At 36.3% G+C, this 24,015-nt stretch overlaps 1 protein-coding gene across 1 annotated transcript in view; it reads right to left on the reverse strand.

The window, feature by feature from the left end:
• LOC113547781 (paired box protein Pax-5) overlaps positions 1–24,015 on the reverse strand; it is a 68,833-nt gene that overhangs the window by 35,178 nt on the left and 9,640 nt on the right. The window contains exons 2-3 of the mRNA XM_026948273.1: positions 21,370–21,525; positions 20,728–20,781 (exon numbers count right to left, since the gene is read on the reverse strand). Coding sequence (XP_026804074.1) covers positions 20,728–20,781; positions 21,370–21,496 — 181 coding nt within the window. The 5' untranslated portion in view covers positions 21,497–21,525. The remainder of the gene's footprint in view (positions 1–20,727; positions 20,782–21,369; positions 21,526–24,015) is intronic.

A 24,015-nucleotide genomic window follows, 5' to 3' on the forward strand; every position in this document is an offset into this window, starting at 1 on the left:
GTGAAACTAATAAGATAATTAATTATATGTTGGCGCCTGACCGGTTTCTGGATACAAAAATATGTCATCTCTGTCAGTGTTGTAAGCAAATAGCGTTTGTATAGGCGTAACCGGTGATGCTATAGCACGACCAAAAAACAGTATAAGCCGATTAAATAAATTGTTTTTCTTTACTTTATATTTTAATAAAGTATCTTACCAGTTGAAAAAGTTTTTAAAATTTTATATTTCTAGGGTTTTGAAAATAAAACAAAAAAAAAAATAAAATCGACGATATTCTACTAGCACCCTATACCACATCGCCCCGCCTCTGTGTTCAAATGTATTTATACGCACCCCTTCTCATATACTACTTTTAGATATTTATTGCGCCATTACGGAAAGTTCGTTTTCTCTCGGTTATTTTTCCTCGGCTTTTGTTATGGCCTAAAGACATAACGCACGCACCTTTTTCTTTTATTTTTCTCCGTTGCTTTTTCTTTTATATTTTTTTCCTTCACTCCCTCGGTGTAATTTGCCAAAGTGGAAAAGCTTTGAGATGGTTACAAATCGATTTGTGGGAAAAGGCGAAAGATTCATTTTTCTCGTTTCTATAATCTTACTTTTTATTTTAATAAATAAATTCTGAATCACTCTTAGATTGGTGATTGTGAAAAGAAACTCCGCGTATCATGTATTATGGTCTCTTCGGAGTTCCAAAAAATCTTTATTCCCACCACGACGTAGTAATACCTTTGAATATTAGCCACTAGATGTTTTGTATATTATTAATGATAATAATAATAATATCAATCACCATTATACTTAACTCTTTATATACCGCCCGAGTGTGACCAATTGGTCGAACTAGAAACAATCAATAATTGTGATAAATTTTAGATAATTTGGAACTCCCACACTGGCAGACTGTACAGGTGTCACGGAACGTTACCCGTGGTGTTTTGAAAAAACGACGACTTCAGTACCAAAACAATATAATATAATAACAAAAACATCGATCGGTTTTCGATATTTTTTCTCTTTCCATTAGGTGCATTTTTTTTTATTATTATTTTTATTATTATTATTATTATTCCACTACTGTCGGGTAGATGTATGTACCTACATTCCACTGTACTACGTGACTCGTTTTCGTTGGAAATTGATTAATATCGTTGATTTGGAAAAACGAAGGGTCACCAGTAGCACATGGAACCTGGTAATTCACTAAAAGCAATAATTTCTGACTGAAATGGCTCTCGAACGGTTGCGTGAAACAGAAAAATGTCGATAAAAATAAATAGATTAGGAAAACCAACAAATTTAAGATTCAAAATTAAATATTATTATTATTATTCACGTTTATAAAAAATATATTCTGATCGGTATCACTCAACATCCTCACAAAATATGTAATAATATAAATTTGTTATTTTGACAAAGAAAATATTCTAATAATATAATTATATGTTTACAATGATATAGGTATAATTACAGACACTAAACATTAATTTCTTAACTCAAGATAGATGTGTGTTTTAATAATATTAGCACAAAAGCAATAAATAATAATAAATCATCACTAAGACCGTTCTTGCTTTTCTTAAGAAAAATATACTATGATTTACAGTTGCCGGTAAGTTATCCTTACACTAATCCAAAATGTCGAATAAACTAAAAATACAATTCCTTAAAGTAGATATAAATAAAATAGTGTTTATAGAATAATATATATACATTTTAAAATCAATATACCTACAAACAATTTCTCGGTAAAAGAGTTTCATGTACATAATTGTATAATATTATAATACTCATTCAGAACTGTAAAAGTCCTCATTTGTATACGTAGACACGGGGAAACAATCGTACCACACACGCTATTGATTCGGCTTTTATGTTTTTATGATTTTCGTTTGCTTATAAAGTCGGTATAAGGAATAATAATGTATAAAAAAGAGAAGAAAATTACGGAATAATAATGCGCCCGTCCTATTATAATATAATATTATATAGCTACCGACTTTATTATAACACGTCCGTTCACTCTCAGTCATGTCGCCGCCGCGAAAACGGGTAATGATAATTGATTGCGGGGCAATTTTCGGGTAATCCGTAAAAGATGAGAACACAGCAGCAGAAGAACCGGCAGTGGAGGAGGTGACTGGACGGGGAGGACCCCGTTTTATTTTTCATTATTTCGTGTGAGGTCTTTATTGCGCCGGCTGATCGTTTTGTAATGGGCCTCCAAAAACACGGCGGTCACGACTGTTGGCGGTAGTGACGACACGGTTTTCTCTTCTATTCTGCCCCGGAGCACGCGAATCGCGTAGACAAATCGACATTTCATACGCCGCACATGCGCGTAATGTCTATATTATACATACGTCTAAGCGCAGGGACCCGATGTATAGGATTCATAGTCGTGGTGTACGGAAAGGAACGTCTTCATCGGAAATATCTACATCGAAATCGTGGGAATTAAAAGAGATTTAGAGATATATAATATCTGCGATGAAAACAACAATAATAGTAGGTAATTATTGTCATCACGGATTCCGACTAAATTATGATTTTAACTCTATTCGGTGTGATTAGACTATACAGTCTACAATTTGTTTGACCGAAAATCAAACTAAAAATAATATTGTCGAATAAGAATTTAAAAAATCAATATTGATTCATCCAAAAATCATTTTTTCGTATTTAATTTATGTTTATCGTGCAAAGTATACGTAGGTACGTACACATTCGAAATGTATGGCTATCCTATAAAGAATATTACAATAATAATATTGTTGTTGTGAGAAAACTGGGATTTTATTTTTCCAATGTAATATTATTATATGGCGGTTATGTTGAAGAGTTTCATTATAAAAAAGTTATTGAAAAGTGTGACCGAAAACGTTCTATTTTATAAGTACTACCTTCACATTCCAAGAACACCTCCGTGGTTGGGTGTCGTTTCCTTTTTTTTCCTGTATAGTTGATATAGGTACCCGTTTCCTGTCTTGTGTATTACAGGCGTATATATATTGAATAATGTAAAACAAAACAAACATTATTTCATTGTTACTTTTATACTTAGTATAGGTATATTTCCTTTGTGTGAGTGTGTGTGATACAAAAAAAAGGTTTATTTTTTTGTCCAGACTACTGCTGCCGTGGAGGAGCAATTGCCGCCGCGATGTACGACTGCGGTCAGAACGCTGCGTACGCGCTAATCACGGCCACTTCCGTTTCATCCCATCCAGTCAATGAACATTCCTCCGATAAACCGATCATCAATCAACTCGTACGCTGTCCTAATGGTTTTCGACTATACTATTCGTTGACTTTACTTTTCATTCCGCGCCCAGTACTGCACAAGTATCATAATATGTATGTATGTATGTTTATTATATATACATATTTGTATGTGTGTGTGTGTGTGTGATTTTATTTTTTACGTTATGTATACGTATGTCATTTATTGACTGTATTACTATTATAAATATAGTATGCGGTATTTATTATTTATTGCAGTTAATTATTTGAAAGGTTTTTCAACTGCAATAATAATTAATAAGTGCAAGAGACGTACAACTAAAATGAAACATTTTCACAATTACTAAATACTAAAAAATTTTAATTCATTTTAGTTTAAAGCAAATTAAAATTTTTTTTTTAAAATTGTGTTAGGTATTTATAATATGATTACCTACTCTAATACTCATTTAATAATAATACGATCATATACTATCGAAACACGAAATTCGAGTTAGCGTTATCCATATCGATAATGATAATAATATGTGTTATTCTACTATTACAATATACATTATACACATTCAATAAATCGTTTGGTATAATAATAATGTGTAATAAAATATCGTTCTTTTGTGTGTCTGCGGTATATTCACCATGCTATCTAATCGACTAGTCCATCTCGTCGGCGAATCTTTTTTTGTAGGAAGCCGCGTACTGTAATCGGTTCGTCACAGTGTAGGGCGTGTAGAGAGTCATCGCCAGTGGATGTGGAATAGGGCCGTAGTGGAAACGGGTGTGGGGTGGATAGGAGGGAGGAGGTATTCACTCTGGTTACATTTTTAACAGGTAACAATGGGATACAAGATGATTGCATGCATATCGGAAACCCCACCCTAATTAGTGACGTCATTTCCGGGCTTAGAATCCACAGACATTTAATATAATTTGAATCCCCTCTCCTATTTTCCGATTTTGCGTGCAGACGATTTATTCGCTTTTTATGTGTGGCGCACATTTGACATGGTCCCACGGTCAAACGAATTTCGCTTTCGAGACCACATACAAGGTGTAAAATCATTGTTTTTCATATCGATAGAAAAGCGACAGACTTAAACGATAGTGAATTTAGTTGGGAAGTTTGTTATAGAAATATTTTTAATGTAAATCAAAATGTTAAAATGGATAATTTTTTATTCACATAACCACTATATTGATTATTGAGTTTCAAAAACTATTTAGTTCTGTTACATTTCTTCACAGTTACGGTTGGTCGTTTTCATCATAGATGCGACATCAAAAATACAGTGTATTCACATGGGACGCGTATCAATTCGCAGAATTCTTAACCTCGAGTCGACTGATGTCAAGGACAACGATGTACTTAATGCAAGTCGAAGAGGGTCGGATGGGAATCGCTCCCATTGCTACAGAACGTGGAAACCTATTGTTTTCACCACACACATAGTATCAAGGTTATGATGCAACTGTTCACTATATTTATACATATAAATGTATTCATTTTTTTATGATGTCAGACTAAAAATTTTGTGGTATTTTTCGAAACTTGGTTATGTTTTTAACACCGACTTCTCGCTCATTACAGCGTCCGGTCGATCCAAGGTTACCAGTAGAGTCCTTCCACAATGAACTGCTGTCGGTCATCGGTTTTATAATCTGCCACTATACTCAGTCACCACAAATAATACAGATAGTTTCTTCGGTTTTTGTTCGATGCCATTTTTATTATATTTTATTTAATGTTCTATGTTTTGTCTCTAACAACGATCAATATCGTAAATAACCAACCAATATTCAATTAAGGTAGGGTTGAATATCCCTTCAACAAGTACGCTTGTACCTACGTACACGTTATATTATTATTACGTTTTTTTTTTTTTTTTTTTTTTTTTTTTTTTAATTGACGCATATCAGTGTTTTGAATTTAATACTGTCACAGTCAGTCGGGTTTGAAATGGGAGGGAAAAATAAAAACAAAACCGCAGACATATTATTACGACGACGATTCAGTTACCGAACCGGTATTATTCTGTTTAGGAGTCAGTGTAGCAGTTAATGGTCCGCGGCTGAGACCTTGCCCGAAGCTATTTCACACTACGCGACGACGACGGTAGCATAAGACACCCATGAATGGGATGTTTGTACACATCATACATAGCAAATACCGGGAGCAGCTTCTGGTAAGAAGAAGAAGTAGAAGAAGAAGAAGAAAAAAATGTATGAATGGATCGAACAGGGAACCATGCGTGACCGCCGACCGTTGCTAATCACTACAATGTTCGGTCAGCTGATCAATATGATCTCCTGGCTCCACAATGTCTGCCATCGTTCATGGTTCATCTATCTTGTGGGAAAACTTATTAAAATTACTAACATACTATTAACGTTTTCAAAAATTTGTCACAGTTCTTGGGGAACAACAAACATTGCAGAGAGTCATATGTTTTCCTTCGAAAATCAAAAAACGATTTCTATAAAGGGTAAAATCATTGCAACTATTAGAAATATACAAGTACAATAAATTGTCGACGGATCTGTTATATAGTGATAGACGATTTTCAATTAAAGAAAATTGTAAAACCAATTTTTTTGATATTGAAAGTTACTGCACATAGACAGTAATTTGTCCGCTATTTTTTTTTATAACATAATGTATATAAACATTATAAACGAAACACTGGGTGGATATACACGCGTTGTCGGCTCTCGGACACATTAAACGTCGGTATAAAACTCAATGAACAACGGTGGCGGCGGCGGCGGCTGCACTATAAAAGCATTGTAGATGAATTCGTGCCGCATGGTTCATTAGATATGCCCCACATTGATCATGCTGACTGGCAGGTTCACAGCAGCCACCGCCGCTACCGCCGCCACCGACACCGGCCGACGACGGGGACGTGCACTCACGGACAAGACATGTATCGTCGCCGCGGTCCTTGGCCGGTGAAGGGGTGGAGGGAACTAGATATTTTTATGCGTTTTTAGCCAGGCGATACACCGTAGTCACACACATAATAATATAATATATATATATATATATAGTAGGTATACGAACTTCCCGTGCGTGCCAGTAAATACAATATATTCTATTATTATGATATTCAATACCTAGGTAGTTTGTAAAACATTGCAACGACGGTGTGGCACGTATAATAATACTCTTCAGCAGTTGTTTTGAATGAATTTTCTCCCGCGTTTTCACCGATATTTGTCGAGCTTCTCAAACACACGAACGCCATTTCGTTATTATTTCCAACGAGCACCTGAGCAAACGTGTCCGCAGAGAGGATATGGCCAATTTCCGCAATACAACGCAACGATCACGCGATATACTGGCATCAGGTTTTTCACTTTTTTCACGTGTTTTGCATTTTACTTTATACACGTGTAGTGTATGTTATACGTGCTTAGGCGTGGGAGTTCTTCTTGAACCATCGGTGACGATAGTAGGTGCGTAAACATAGCGATGCGAACGCTAGAAAATCGGTTTTATTATTTTTTTTCACAGACACACACACACACACACACCGTCACTATTTTCCTTCTATATTTCACGTTTACCGAAAGCCGTTTTTGGACAGTCGTTCCCTTTTCAACGTGATATTTTTAATCATAATAGTTGTAGTATGGGAACGGCCTTGAATACGGTTTCATTGTGTAACCGCACCGTCTTAACTGGTCTGACATCCTTTACCGCTCGTCTACTCACACATACACGCACATAAATACGCGTGCGCTAGCGCTAGCCCGAGTTTAACGCTAAGCTTCTTATTATTACACAATATACATAAATATGATAGGAGGCTTAAAATCAGGTCTACATCCGTCTTTTGCCGATGGTCGTCTTAATATCATAGCGGTGACGTCTCAAGTCGTATTATACCCATATATACGCGCAAATCCACGGTAGTGCCGGCGGCACGCTTTGCGATTCGGCGCGAGATCCAATCGAGTAGGCTGCTCTTTGACCCATATCCAAGTTTGGTCTACTTGTTCTGCTGGAACGCTCTGATGCGCACGAGTAAAGAGCAAAAACCGTCTTGCTCGACGAACTGACGACGCAGCATTAGTAGAGGGGAGGAGGGGTGGGCTTCACTCATTCATACAGACAGCCAGCTGTGTGTGTGTGTGTGTGTGTTTTGGGCGCGCGATTTCGCTTTCAGTCTGACCAGAAGCGATCGATGACGGCGGACGGTATGACCCTAACGCGACGACGACGCGCTTGGCCAGCCGTCCATGGTGTAGCGCATAAATGCACACGAAAACGCGTCATCGGACACCGTTTATGTTGTTTTGGTGGTGTGTCATTCGCTCGGCCAATATCAAGGACGTCGACGAATGTGTATCAATGGGCTAAAGTCGAGAATCTGACCCGAGACGAGATCGACCGTCGGCCCGGTGACGATGGACCATATCACAGTAGTTAGGTGTACGCACATTATAGACTTCGTTGGATCTACACGCGCCTGTATACCTATATTGTTTATCATTTAATAGCTGCAGGTACCTATACCGCTGCAGTGGGTCGGCGTTATCGTGCGAAATCTAAACGCGTGTAAACAGCACTGCACCGCCACGACGATATTCTGTACGGGTACGGACGACGGGCTGTGCGATTTGGTGGAAACTCGTGCGATCGTATCTTCGGGCAGTAGTGGCCGGTGCGCAGTCGGCGTGTGTCTTTCACTCGCTTAAAGCACGCGGCCCGTAGGTTGGATATTGCACACACGAACAATTATTTATGGTGTCGTTTGTGCCGGTGTTTTTACGCCGGCGATCGGCGGCGTGCGCACAATAGCCTACTTATATTATAATATACGTGCGCGTATGTGTTGTAAAGGTGCGGGATAAATTACGTCCACTCGGATGAGAGTGAAAGAAAATAAAATAAAATAGAAAAAACATCGACGCCGATATAATATGGTGCACGGAGTAGTGTATATGTTGCGGCAAGACGAGATTATTTGAATATAAAACGCGTTTCCCGGGCCGCGTAAGACACACGATATAATGACGTATTGTATACTCGTGTTTATACGGCAGTGTTCGAAATTCGTGAAACATTTGCGGATTTGCGGAGACTATCGCGCCCTATTATCGATAGTGGACACTGCAGCGCGTTGTAGCATCGTCGTCGTATCCGTTTGAGATCGGATCCCCTCGGCGGGGAATACTTACATTATAATTCATTACTCCTTTGTAAAAAAAAAAAAATAATAATAATAAACTACACACATATATATATATAGTGCATACGATGCACGGTGTGTTACGTGTAATTCTGTTTCATTTTTTTTTTTAACATACCGTCTTAATAAGTAGAGAAATCCAAAGATTTCCACGTGACTTTATCACGACTCTCAACCCGTTCTTAATTGGTTCTTGTCGTCCGGAATACTTTATATTAATATTGTTATTATAATACACATAAACAAACTGTTTTGTATCGCGGCGGTGCGGCATATCAACAATCATTATTCCATATTAAAATATAAAATTCTTTTGTAGGATGAATACTTTATTTACATCTTAATATTTTTTCTACGTCGATATATATTGTTGTTTTCGACGACACGCGGTGGTTGTAAAAATAATAAGAAAATTAGACACGGAAAGTCAAGTATTTTTTTTCTTCGTTTAGTTTTGCCCACACTATACACATACGATAAACTATATATTTTTCTTTTCTTTTTGTCAAACACATTCAAAAACCGCCGATATGTATGCCAACGTGCAACAGATATTGCGTACATATGTAATATTATTACATATTATATAAATTATACTTATATAAAATATATTAACAAACAATAGTAAAAACAATTCTTTATACACATGAATTGCAGTTTACTGGAGTTCAGACGATTAACCGTTTTAAAATTATTAAAAAGAAGTAAGCATACATAATTACAATACATTTTACTACGTTTTGTTGGAGGATGGCGCTTTAAAACGAACACAGTGTTACTCGAGTCTTTTTGGAAAAAATAAAATATAATATCATATATTATTTAATTTGATCGTACGTATTATAACAATATTTTTGGTCGTCAGTGTATTCTCCAGACGTCAACGAATCGAAAATCTTCGCTATTGGTCTGCAGATTTATTGTTTATTGCGACGTCGGCTACTTTCGACCGACCGATTTCTCACAGGGCAGCACCGTTACACACGAGCCTCGCGCGCGCTCAAAAGTCGTGCACCCCCCGTACATGTCGGTCGTCGAATATCGTCGGTCCGTATAGCTCGGCAACGTAATAATAATAATAATAATATTATATATACCTGTAAGGTAAACACGAGGCTGCTGAGACATGTTTATATGTATACATACATATACAATAATAATAACATTATACGCCTGGACCCATCGCCGCCGCCGAAGAATATTTTATATAATATTGTATTCTGGCCGGGCAATTTGTTGTTACCCGTTGCGCGGGCGTGGCCCACTGTCGAGGTGTGAAAGCCGGTACAAGCGTTAGTTTTTTTTAAATTTTTTTTTTTTTTTTTTAATAGCGCTATATAGCCGTTTGTGTGCGTCGTTATCTGCATGAGTTATAAGGTCGTGAGTGTTTTGATTTTTTTTTTTATAGCCGTGTTTTTTCCTCGTACACACACGCGCCCGTACTCTCCTGTACGGCATACACAACACCTTCGGGGATATCGGATAGTGGGTATACATATATTTATATATATTTATACTGAGCTTATAGGTGATCGAGAGAGGCGGCGGCGGTGGCTTACTGTATATATATTATAATATATTGTCGGCGCGCGGGTAATAAAACCGCAAATCGGTCTCGTGCATCGACCGTACATTATATTATATACCTGTATACCATATAATATGCATGCGCGTATTGTACCTACGATTTGTTGGCTCCGAATCGTCCGCTAATAATAATTATGTGCGTATTTAATACGCGCGTATCGTACGTCGCAATCGCTCGTTTCGGCATCGTGATTTTGTGATGTATTTGGTTATTTTCTTTCCAAATGTGACTTTCGTATTAATATATAAAAAACCATTAAATCTAGTCCAAAGCTTGTTGTTATGTTCCTGATCAAAGCATGTTTACGAGGCAGGGTTGTCAATCCCGTGTTTAACTACCCCCAACCTGGAGGACTAGACTAAAAAAATAACTAACGTAATGTATACTCTACATAATATTTCGGCCGATACAAAAACTGTAGACATAAATAACGTAAATCATAACATCGCCAAAAGCGTATATTATTTATATGCATCATTGTTTTATTATTATAGGTAGATAGAATATTGCATAATAATATAACGAATTATATGCCTCGTCGAAATGATCACGTTGGTGGGTATAAATTCAAATCATATTAAATTGTCGAAGTTGTATTCGGGGTGTTTACGCAGTAAAACTTGTCGAGATTATGACGTAGGTACTCCGTATCATAACACTCGAAACGCATTCGTACATAATATAGGTACGAGTATAGAATATATTATAATACGTACACACTACACACTACATATACGAGGGATTGGTCATACACTCGTATTATTTTATATATATATAATATACATCATTATCGTATCATCTACATACCTACTAACTGAGATCGTTTGAAAAATATCATATCCGCACATCGTTAAACGGCTAGCGCTTATTGTTTATCATTTCGATGGAAGTTAAGAGCGAGAGAGAGAAAGAGAGAAAGAGAGAAAAAAATGCTTCGACTACAAATTCGTGCCCTTTCACCTATTTCGCATTTATGCGTTATTATATTGTGCGCATACGTCGTATATATTATAATATACGCGCATAGAGGGTACCGGTCGCGTATACACATAAATGTTGTTATGATATTATATGTGCTACACATAAAACGACGCGCGCGCCCAAGAGATACGATCGACCAGAGTCGAACACGATTCTCGACGGCGGCGGCGGCGGCAGACGTGCGGCCCCCGCGAGAGTTCGACCGGCCCGACCGACCGATACGCGTTTAATTTATCGGGTCCGTATTTTAATAATCTCTCGTGTTTGCGTGTGTGTGATGCGCAGTAGAACAGGCGCACAGATCCGATACTGATTATAATTAACCGACCGACGGTCGCCTCGAGTCATTCTTCGTCGTCTTCCTAGTCCTCGTCTTCGGAATATTTAGGACTATTTTATCGGACACGAACTGAAGTTCACCGCGCTGACTACATTGTAACATAACATTTCATCGGATTTTTGTTTTTAAGATTTATCGTCCGGCCACGATAACGATTAGGTTTCGTACAAGCTTTATTATGGAGATACGCGAGTCGAGCAATCTGCAGGTTACCGGTGCAGCGCGGCGGCGTGCATAAAAGAGAAAAAAAGGTTCGCAGCGGCCAAAGCTGCTGCTGGTTTTGGTAAGATACTCAGCTCTACGACGCGGTCACCAATACTGGAGATTAACGAAATAAGAGAATATAATTAGCTCTGCGAGAGGTGCTCAATATAATGATAATTTGCAACCCGGGAATCATCTTTATTTTACTTCTTCTCCCACCACGTGGATTATGATGATTATTAAGAACGTTTAGTTCCCACGGATACTACCTCCACAGGACGCATAACAGAAGTACTTATATTTTATATTTATATACTGGATACGAATTATTGCAGTGCTCGTATATTACATTATATTACTGAGCCTAAGACCATGTGCAGTACATACCAGCACTAAGATATTGCAGTAGGAATTCGATTAAAGCAAGAAACAATGTTTAAGTATAATTTTATTTAAGTTGTTTATAATAATTACGTACCTTGAATTATTTCATTTTAGCTTTCATTAGTGTTGTAGAGTTTTTGGGAAACAGTTTAGGCTAGTATATTAAAATAATATTATAATAATAGAGTCAGGTGAGAAGATTTGTAAAACAGGTACCGCTCGCAATTAACGCACGCCAGTCATACAATAATAATGCAATACATATTTTTATGACAAAATATCGGATAGATCGTAATAATACTGCTACAACAGTGTAATAGTTACTCGTATTTCGCGGCTTGTAGAATCATCACAATGCATTTCAGTGCATCCTGCACGACACGGCCGGACTTCGATAATAATAATAATAATAATAATATATAATAAGGAGTGGCAGACGCATTGCTTCCTTATATACATACGGTTATATTATTGTATTATGTGTGCATAATATTATAGTCTGGCGCAGTTATTACCGATAAAGCGATCGAACAGCGCAAAACGAAAGTTAGATGTCGACTTTTCGAAGACGACAAATTCACTTACCTACGTATTATAATAATATAATATGTACAGCAGGAGATAGAGACCGAGCACCTACATTACAATATTCTCATTATTATTATTATTATTATTATTAGTAATAGTAGTAGTAGTAGTAGTAGTAGTAGTACATAGCCGTCGTGTATAACTCGTGGTACCTCTGTATAATGTAGGCGCGTGTATACAAAATAAAAATATATAGTGCATGTGCGTATATACGTATTATACATATAGACGCGTAATGGATCAGAGTTGTAGTCGCTGTACGTTGTAATTGCGTACCTATATATACGCTTTGCACGTGTATTATACGATAATATAATATAATAACGGCGTATCGGTCGGAATTAAGACGAAATGGAATATTGGTTTTTTTTTTTCTTTCAAAAGTACACATACGCGCTGTGTACCTGTGTAGTATGTATATATTATATAATAATGCAGTCGGAATCGTATCGACCTCGTTAGCGTTGTCGTCGTAGGCCCGCCGCCGCCGATTAAACACGAAAAACCGTGTACGGACAACTATAATATTATAATATACCTGGACGGCGGCAATGTGGGCTGCGGAACGGGTTGCGCGGCGCGTTAATGCGGAAACTCTCGGCCGATATTAGACGGCGCACTAACACACACACGAACACACTCACGCATGGACATATTATATATAATATGTATTATGCACACACACACACATGTGCACGCGTCGCAACTTGCATCGACTCGCGCGAATACGACCTGACAACTGTTTCTATTATAATAATACAGTTGTCGCCGTCGTGACCACCACGTTTGGCTCCCGTTTCACCGTATCGTTATATTATTATATAATAATAATAATGATAATATTATAATATTTTTCGTAAACGGGCAGATCGGGTCGGCTCAGCTGTTCAAACTCATTGTTGGCGTTTGGCGTGTTTGAACATTGTACACGTGAGATCGAAAAAAATTAAAAAGAATGTTCCCTTTAGGTGGCGATTTGGGCGGAAGAGCGAGTGAGTTCTGGTAGATATATAACATATACCTAAACGCACATACCCCGAACAAATATAATACAATAATTGCATAACGAATTCGCGTCATCTTGTGCGTACAGCCATATAGCTGTTATTATTTTATGACGTTGGAGCAGGCGCCCCGCGGCCGCCGTATGGGCTTTTCGCCGCTTGCGCGCGATGATTGACGGTTCGTAATGTTTTCCATTTCGCAATCTGCCGTCGTCTGTGATATTATTATTATTATAAACATTATTGTTGTTGTTGTTACGTTGTCTACGCCTTTGTGCTACCGTATACTTGACACCTATATACGCCTACCGGCGGCGGGTAACCTATACGGCGATTACGACAGATGGTCCAGGGATAATTGAAAACGAAAGATGATTTTGCGCCCGATGCGAAAAAAACATAGACAATAATCCCCCGTGACGATTTTTATCTAATATGTTGTGGTACTCGAGACACAAATAAAAAAACAAGCGCGGAATTCTGCTGTGGCCTGCAGTGATGTTTACCACGTCACCGGAAGAAGATCATCAAAAACTAAGTTAAATTTTTTTACATCAAAAATATTATTAAGTGAACAATTGCTATGTTATACTCGATTAGGTCCGTTTGTATTTGTTGTACCTAGGTCTTACAGTTTTTTCTTTTAATTTTTTTGATTTTAAGTATTATTTAGCTATCTATAGGTTATTCGGAAAAGTTAATAGATAGTTGTAAACGCCAAACGGTATCCCTAAATAATAATAATAATGATGATAAGTAAATTTCTAATAAATTAATCTTTCTATTTGTTTGAATTATTGTGTAATAACCGATTTGGTCAATTCAATATAATATATTTATATATAAAAAAAAAATTGGCGAGACTTTTAAGACGATTTTTTTATAGTAGAAAGTATACAATATACATGTACACTATACGGTTAACGCAAACAAATCATGAAATGTACTGTTTTTTATTGGAGAAAAATTATACGCTACCATTAATTTTCTATTCTATAGTAAGTAAATACAGGAAGAATGGTTTTTTCTCCCGAAGACTATATGACTATAAATTATTATTAAAAACGGATAATCACCAATTTGTCGTGGACTCGAGAATGCCTATGTATTATATATACCACGAGTCCCTATATATGTACATATCTATATAGTATAAAAGGTAAGTTGTGTCATTCACTCAAATATTCCACCCACTATTATAATATATATATTACCTATCGTTATATATTATGTAATGTAAATATACTTATGTACGCGTCGTTTCTCGTTAACCCCGAAAATATTGGACATAATTTTTCGTTTGTTGTGTAATACACCACTGTGGCTGTGACAGTGCAACTGTGCAAGCACGGCTAAGCCACTACCGACGGTATACATACGCATTGTAATATAATATCATTATAATATTATTGAGTTATGTTTTTCGGTATGCCGGACTGACGTTACGAAAGCGCCGCCAAATACCACTTCGACATGCACATTACTGGAAAAACTGCTACCGGTGCCCAGTTACGCGCGTGTATGCATATATTTATAATAATACATAATATACACACACACACACACACACACACATATATATATACATCCATTATACATGTATATATAAACAGTACGCACACGGAGATTTAACGCCATTGTGCCTTTTTTCGCCTCCGACACCTATTCAAAATAGTTGTGTATATACATAATATACCTCTATACAGTGGCGGCAGCAGCGCGCGATAAAAGAGAACAAATAAAAAAAACAACAACAAATCGGTTCTTTGTGTTATTATTCTTAGTGTTTTTTTTTTTTTTTTACCTTCTATATTATACGTACAATATATATTATATATACCATTGTCGGAATACGCGTACACGTACTTACGATGCATGTATGAGTGTGTGGAGATAATCATGCAAAAAGTACGTCTATATACGGTGTCATCAAACCCTTAATCTGCCGACGAGCAAACACACACACAAACACGTGCTCGCGAGTACCTATATGTGTGTGTTTAGAGACGAATATACAAGTACGCATACGCTGTGCGCGGCATATATGTAGTACATACGATCGTTCTTGCGAGTGTAGAAAACGATCACGTCACCATAAGACCATGACCGATCGTAAATGGGCGAATTACGGAATTGAATAAGTCTAAATATAGATTTATTTCGGGTGGTTGTTACTCGACGACAGCGATTCGCAATGTGTTATATCTCGTATGACGTGATCCAAAAAATAACTGTCCTAGTAACAATTTAATTGTTAAGAACTGGAAACGATAAAGCCAAGACGTAAAATGAATGGAAATCGTTTTACAATTTTATTTATTTTGTTTTAATCAACGTAGCACTCATTTTTGCACTGGACGAAAAGTAAATATGCATAAAAAAACAGCTAGGCATTTAAACAGACTTGTCAATTGAAATCGACGCACAAACAAATAAGGTGATTTTTACAACAATTGTACATTACTTTAACTATACGCCACATCTTAGAATGTTTGTGTGAAAGTAAAAAATAAACGTTTTGCTACTAGAATATTGAATAGAATTTAATTGCGTAAAATTATCATTTTAATGGATGAATAAAGATCTTATATTCATTAAAGACACGACTGTTAGTATGTGATGGGTTTAATAATTATTTACTTGTACAATAATAATTACATAGGCATTGCAAGCGCATGAAATAAAATATGTTTTTTTTTTTTTAATTGGACCAAACCAAGGTTGTTTATTGTGTCACATCGTAATCGTTGTCTCGTTTATTATGTTTTACTGCAACGCAAAAATTTATAGGCAAAAGGGTCTAATTACTTTCAGCATTTGAAAAAAAAAATAATTAATAAGTTTGTAAAATTATTCAAATTGTTGGTACAATTTGCCTGCGTTTTTCGTTGAAAACTATTTAAAAACTTGCTATACGTATATCATTTTCGTCACACTTATAATATTATGTGATTAGGTCGTAAAATTAAAACATGTACACAAAAATCGTTGCGACCTTCTCCCGTACATACGTATACATAACGCTATACCTCCTCGGGTTACGTTTAAATCGTGATGGTCTGAAAATTTTCGTGCAAACATGATTGGGTTGATGTTTTAAAACGATACATACATAAAAATAACAATACGCAGGAGGTATATTAGAATATATTTACTGGTCAGCCGCGGACACACGAAATCGACGAGGAAATCGGTCCGTATACGTATGCACATCGTTAAAACGTTATCGGTTTATCGTCCCGAGAGCGAACGTTAGTACTACGTCAACCCGAGAAAACTATATGATAATAATAATAATAATAATAATAATAATAACATAATATAATATAAACGAGACGTGTAATATACTGTCCGCAGTTAAACAGCACATATCACAGGTCATATCGTGTTCCTTACACGTGTAAAAATGTTGTGATAATAAGGTCCGAATTATAATATTGTCAACGGTTATTACCGGAAAGGTCGAGTTGAAATACCTTTGAGGAAAAAAAGAGAGACGTACTACACTTTCATTCGGTTCGAAAATATAGGCTGGTACGCTACACGGGAAAAATATAACATAATATGTACGTTAAAAACGTCTCCGAGAAAACGGTTAAAAATAATAATAATAAAAAATACGTTTCTCGTCGGCGAGCCGTTAAATAGAAGATTTCGGGGGTGTTTGACACAATCGGACGATTTAAAACGCAATCAACTACACGTTAATGACAAGGCCGCGTAACAAGTGCGAGCGCGGGTGGGACCTGTGGTGTCGGTGCGGTGGGGGCGTAGTGGCGGTGTACGACATGTGGTGAAACCGTTGCGGGGGGCAGATGCGCGGCTCTCTCAACTGCCGCCGCCGCCGCCGCCGTCAACGGACGCGAAATACACCCACCACTGTACACATTGTATAATAATATGTAATACACACACACGCGTATACCTGTATAATACGTACACGTATAGTGTATACAGTAATAATAATGTGACTACTGTACAACGGAAAAAAAAAACATACTATTTTCATTATCTTCGCCCATTGTTCTTGAGGAAGCACGCTTCTTCGTACAAATGGATGGTATTGGACGAAAAAAACGTCCGTTAAAAATAATTACGACTTTCGACGGTTATTTTATTATTATTTTTTTTCTTTTTAATTTTGAGATGACCACTTTTTGTGATCGGTCGTCGTCGTATTTTTCATACCCAAAGGCGTCAGTAACGGAAAAAAAAAATAAAACTTTAAGCCACTAGATACAGGTCTGCACATCACGTTTGAAGTAACTTATTTACTTTAATATTATTTAAATTGATCATGGACAAAACGAAATCAATATTACAAGAATATATTAAGTGTTTTCCTATATACTGTTAAATAATAATTTATTGTACATCGAGTTAAAGGTTTTATAAGTCCTATAATATACACATTATACGGCCAGTAACCACGTATACAATTCTGAGATAGCCTAAGTTAGACACTCCCGAAAAAATGTACAATATATTTAGGGACTTCAGAACAGCACTGCCCTTCAAGATAGAGGTTTGCTGTACGATTAGAACGTGACGATTACGAACCAAAGTGGTCACTATATTCTCAGTGTTCTCATTATCTCAGCATTATAATTTCTGTTAAAATTGAGTTTGAAATTAAAAAAAGTGTAATAAGACAATAACATTATAGTATACGAGTATGGCGAGTACCTATAAATACGGAGGACGAGAAGCAGAAAAACGGTGGTTGTGTAGGCAAATAGAGTTTAGAATGTATATTATAAGTGCTTGCTAAGCAGTTGAGAAAAGCCTCGTCGGTGACACGGTAAAACAATACTAAGCGGCGATCCGGATTTAATAACTGGTCCATGCTAATACTCTAGTGTGTGTCCGGTCGTGATGATGAATATTTAAACGTAGAATTTTTTCCTACCATATCTTTACATCTCTCTCTCTCTCTCTCTCTCTATCTGTCTCTCTCTGCCTCACACCATACAACCTTCTCTCTCTATCTTTTCGTTGTTTAATCAATCCAGACGGCCCTCAATGAGCGCCGGCGAATCGCCGAGCACGATCTCATGAATAATTCACTTGCGGTCCTCCGCACATACCCGCACCCTTCGCTAAACTTTAGCCTTATCCTATGCTAATTTCGTAACTGGAACTACTACTGTTCAGCAACAGCATCAGCAGCACTGCACTATATACGTGTGCGCACATAATAATAACGCTACATGTATGTATAATAATATTATAATGTGTGTATGTTTGTATATGTTCAATTAATGTATCTGTCTCGTGTATCATAACCAATAAGCCACCGGCAGTCCTGACCTAGGGCATTGTGAGCAAATTCCTCGGCGCGTGTGCCTATATACAGATACACGGTACACTATATTAATACAATATACCGCTAGCGTGTATATTATACCGATTGTAACTAGGAAAGAAGAATATTATAATATATGTTCGCACATATTATTATTAGTGGTAGTACAAAACCCACACTGCAACCGCACGTAGACCGTACAAATAGTAATCTAACAAACTGTTGCAAACAAATCAATCAGATGATAATTACGCGTAAACACACACTTTTGTACTCTAATAAACGACATTTTTACTATAATCGGAATAAACGACGTAAATCGTAAAAAAGCTAAATGTAATTGAGAACGTGAAAATCACTTTTTAACGAAAAATCTAGTTGTTATATATATTATAGTTTACAGATATACATACATATAGGCGTATAGTAGTCGGAATAGATAACGATTAATCCTTTGAGCATGACGTGTATTATTATAATATTACAGTCTGGTTTCACGATGTCACTTATACGACGGCGACGACGACAGCGATCGACTTTGTTAATGTTATAGTGCTGCACTACGGTCGCGTTTCACTTTACGAGCCGCGTTTGAATGTGTCGACACTATGTAGTTAGAAATTCGAATTCTGAAAATTACATTCGCCTTTTCGTTCGAACTTTATACGAGTACATAATATCTTAAAATATCTAATACCATTACAATACTGTGTTCAACGAATCGGAAGAAAATATCGTTTTTTTAATTACTATTTTTACCAATGAAAGTGAAAACGGTAATAATTATTGCTCAACCTATAATAATAATATAAATTATGATCATATAATGAGTATTATTTATATTATTTCTCTCAAAGCCCGACTTCCATACCAATACCTATACATACAATTCACCATTTCGTCCGATTGTGTACTTATTTAGTATGTTACATCTTTTTTAAAACGAATATTTTGTATGGCCATCATAATATCGTCGTACGTCGATAGCGGTCTCGGACGATTCTCATAAGTAAAGACGACACCTGTTGTCCAACTCCAAACCATATGTTACATGCGAATTAATCGAGTCGTGTCTAGTCCATCACACACACGTAACAGAACTACACACATACACACACACACGTGTACTCCCGAGCATACACGGTATTTCCATTATATTATACTACAATATTCCAACATTTCCAACACGGCGAACGTAAAATCATATAATATATTGTTTAAAAAATAAATATGTGTATACATACGGACATAGGCGGCGCGGCGACAACAATTTATCGACCGCCTTTTATATTATTTTATACGTGAATGCAGGTCTATAGACTGTGGTATTATATATATTATATTATTATAATATATGTTTCGCGCGTGCCTCCTTCACCCGGCTATATTACATTAGTCGTGATCGACTGGATCGATCACCGCCTGTCCCGGAGATTTCGATTGGATTATATTATTATTATGCACAGGTACAATACTATTATCTATAACTTCGAACGCCGAGAATCATAATATTCGCCGTGGCTATCCCGCCTCGTGGTACTTTTAAAGTCACATAATATAAAATATAAATAGGTACACAAAAAACAATTATATTTCGGAAAGGTCGTTAAGCTTTAATATGTATAACTTTATTGCAAAGGAAGTCATATGAGTACTTATATAGACATATAGTAGATAGATGTACGCATAAAAAATGTGTATGTTGTATGTATATATTATTTTTGATTTGGCGACATCAGATTTAAACCCCATCCTCCAAATATACGCGTCTGGACTGTGTGTAATATAATATAACATCGTCACAAGTTACACCAACCCCAAACCGGTATTAGATTATACGCAAGTACCTCTAAATAGACTAATTTATCCACGATATGTTTTATTTGCGCACTTACCTTCTTGTGAAAAACCGTTGACGCTGCTACTGCTGCTAATGTTTCCCGATCCCACTGAAAAAAAATAAAAAAAACCACAAGAAGTTAATTTTTCCGAATGGATCTATTCATGGTTTATATATATATCGCAACTTAACCACGAATTCGGTTTCAAAAATATATCAATTGAAAAAAAAATATCTTGTATCAATACGTATAATATATTTCCTAATTACCTGAATAAATACAGGTACGTTACTTTATACCAGTGGGTTCAGAAGCGGGCTTGAGATGCCAGCCCCCCTTGGTATTTTTTATTATATTTTTAAGACCCAACATCAATAAATTTTGTGTTTAATAAATTAATATAAAAATTTGGACCTCTCTCCCCCCAAAAAAATCTAGGATCCGCCACTGCTTTATACTCCCAAAGTATAAACTTTTTTCGTAAAGAAATGTTTAAGTTAAAGCTGCAACATATTATAATATTATCAGGATTCGTGACATCGCCGTTTGACGAGCGAAGTAATTTATTAGTATTAGATTATAGACTATAATTGTTTCATATTAAGAAATAATACTCCATGATTATTGATTATAATGATATAATTATTAGAACAGTAATAATCTTAGTACGACTATTATAAAATAATTTTCACTTACCATCGTCGTGGTGCATCTGCTGTTGTGTTTGATGCATAAGACCTTGTGTGTGCATCTGATGTTGTGGCATATTGTGAGGGTGCAGGGAGCCCCCATGGTGCCCCAAGCCTAGCTCCATCCCAATCATAACCCCTTCCACGATGTCATTCACCTCGTCTGAAAAACATAATTGCACTTTGATTAAATTCTACTGAGAAAAGTACAATGATTGGAAATAATCACATACATAAATTTATTTGTATACAATATTTATAAACTATTTTACATATAATTGCCAATAATACTTTTAATAATTATTTTTTATTTTAAATTTGTTATACATATTTTTAATATTTTTATTTTTCGTGGGCCCCACTAAACATATTCGTTGTCTTATATTTCAAGATTAAACATAAGTTCGGAAAACATATAATAATATTATTAACGAATAGAAACCAATCTAATTCGATTTTTATCAGTTGTGATTTACTCATTATTCGTTTTTTTTATCTAATTCAAGTTTAGTTTACGACTTATTATACCTAGGTATGTATAGTTGTATATAACTGATATAATACGTAAATAAAATATGCAAATACTCTAACTTAAAACAGGTGCAAATAATTTAAACTGATGGTTTACGGCTGTCTTTTACTGTAGAGGTTATTCTAAACCATCGATAGGTGTTTAAGTAGGAGATTTTCGCTTTGTCATCGTGTCATTACAACCATTACAAACAGTCAATAGTTTTCGCTATCCCGGTGGCCTGCTGTGCTCGTTGACAGTCTACTACGTTCTTATTTATTCTTCGACTCGTACCGTGATATACACATTTGTCACATACGCATGCGTCCTGCATTTAACTCTTAAATTTTCTTCTCAAATTAGTTTTGTAAAATAAATTATCTCACCCCCCCTCCTCCAAACTATCATTTAAAAAAAAAATTATTTTATTGAGTACTATTATTATTATTATTATTATTATTTTGGTTGCCGACACACACGCTCATATATACGCGTCGTTTATATGCACTATATTTTATATATATATATATATATAACAAGGTAGGTATTCACATTTATACCATATTATAATACAGCTTTTTTATCGGGATAGGATATATATTATATTATTGTAACGACCGCGTTTATGTAAATGTTCCGAGTCGTGCGGATAAGTACACTGCGAAAGAAACGAAAAAGTGTGAAAATTGAAGCTCGTGATGACGCTAGCGGTCAACCACTGTGGGGTGTCATCTCTGCGGCGTGCGCGTGTGCGTATAAATCTCGATCACGCGGGTCCGGTCAGAATCGTGGCTTGATATTCTTCCAATACACCGGGTCATCTCGCGTTGTGTGTGTTTGATAACACAAAACCAACATGAAGGAATGAGAACAGAAAAAAACAAGGGAAAAAAATGAAGAAATGAGGTAAAAAATAAAATAAAAGAATAAAATAAGAGAAGGAAAAATTCCCGTGAAGCTACGCGCATCGGGCCCGTTATGCTCACGTGTGTCACTGCACGAACGCAGACTCCAGTGACAATCAGTTCGTGGGTATCTCTCAATAAAATTATCTCAATACGAAAAGCCTATTCAAGCGTCTCTTCGAATTTATACATTATATACGTAATTTCCTTTAAAGAGAAAAGTACTCGCTCTCGAACTGTACATAAAACAAGTATAGGTATATACACAGATAATTGAATGTATTCAATATACATATTTTTTTATATAATCAATTATTTTGTCTTAAAAAGTCTGTAATTATTTAAGAGAATAATAGCGAAAAGCATAATATTTTATTAAATAATATCATGGCTATTGCAATCGAATACGCGATAATTTCAAGCAGATACCACATAATATACGAGTATGCATACACATACGGTACATCAAACAGCTACGAACGGACCATCTGAACGATTAAAATAGCGAATTTTAACTTTTTATCGTTAAGTTCACTAAGCAATTGGCAGGGAGAATGGACGTGTACCATTTCTACAATAAAATATACTGTCCGAAATGTAATCTTCTTGCGAGGTATTATTTCGCGTTGGCATTTTTCTCACGTGCCTCATATAAATCGGGTTTTATCTACCGCGCGATGTATATATTATAATACTCGGACGAAAACAAATGTACGAGGGCGGCGGTGAGCGTGTGTCCGGCGTGCGAGACGAGCCGGTGCGATCTATATAAATAACTATGTTATTATAATTTAATACCGCCGAATAAGAGGAGGAGGCGAGACGGTCGGCAATAAGAACGCCGATCGCGGTCGTGGAGACACGCGCTCGCGCGAGAGAATATAGTAATAATAACAACGCTCCGAGTATAGTTTGAGTTTGATTTGTCCACGAGATGCGTCCGACAGAACCGCCTTAATGCGTGCACGTTGTATATCATACTCGTACTTTATATGCTATACAGTTATACCTCTCTACGGCTCTACCGATATAATATATTATATCTACTTAGATTATTTCTATTGTTGTTGTTTTTCTTCTTATTATTATTACTATTATGTGTGTTTAATCGTTTTGACTATGTTAAAAAGGAGCAGCGTGCGACGTTATATTTTGTGCGAAAACCCACGAAGCGTTCGACAGGTGCTGTGAGGTGTGAGCGTGAAATATGTTATTGTATTATAATTATTATTATCAT

The sequence above is a fragment of the Rhopalosiphum maidis genome, chromosome 1 (genome assembly GCF_003676215.2).
Source record: "Rhopalosiphum maidis isolate BTI-1 chromosome 1, ASM367621v3, whole genome shotgun sequence".
In the NCBI taxonomy this organism is placed as follows: Eukaryota; Metazoa; Arthropoda; class Insecta; order Hemiptera; family Aphididae; genus Rhopalosiphum; species Rhopalosiphum maidis.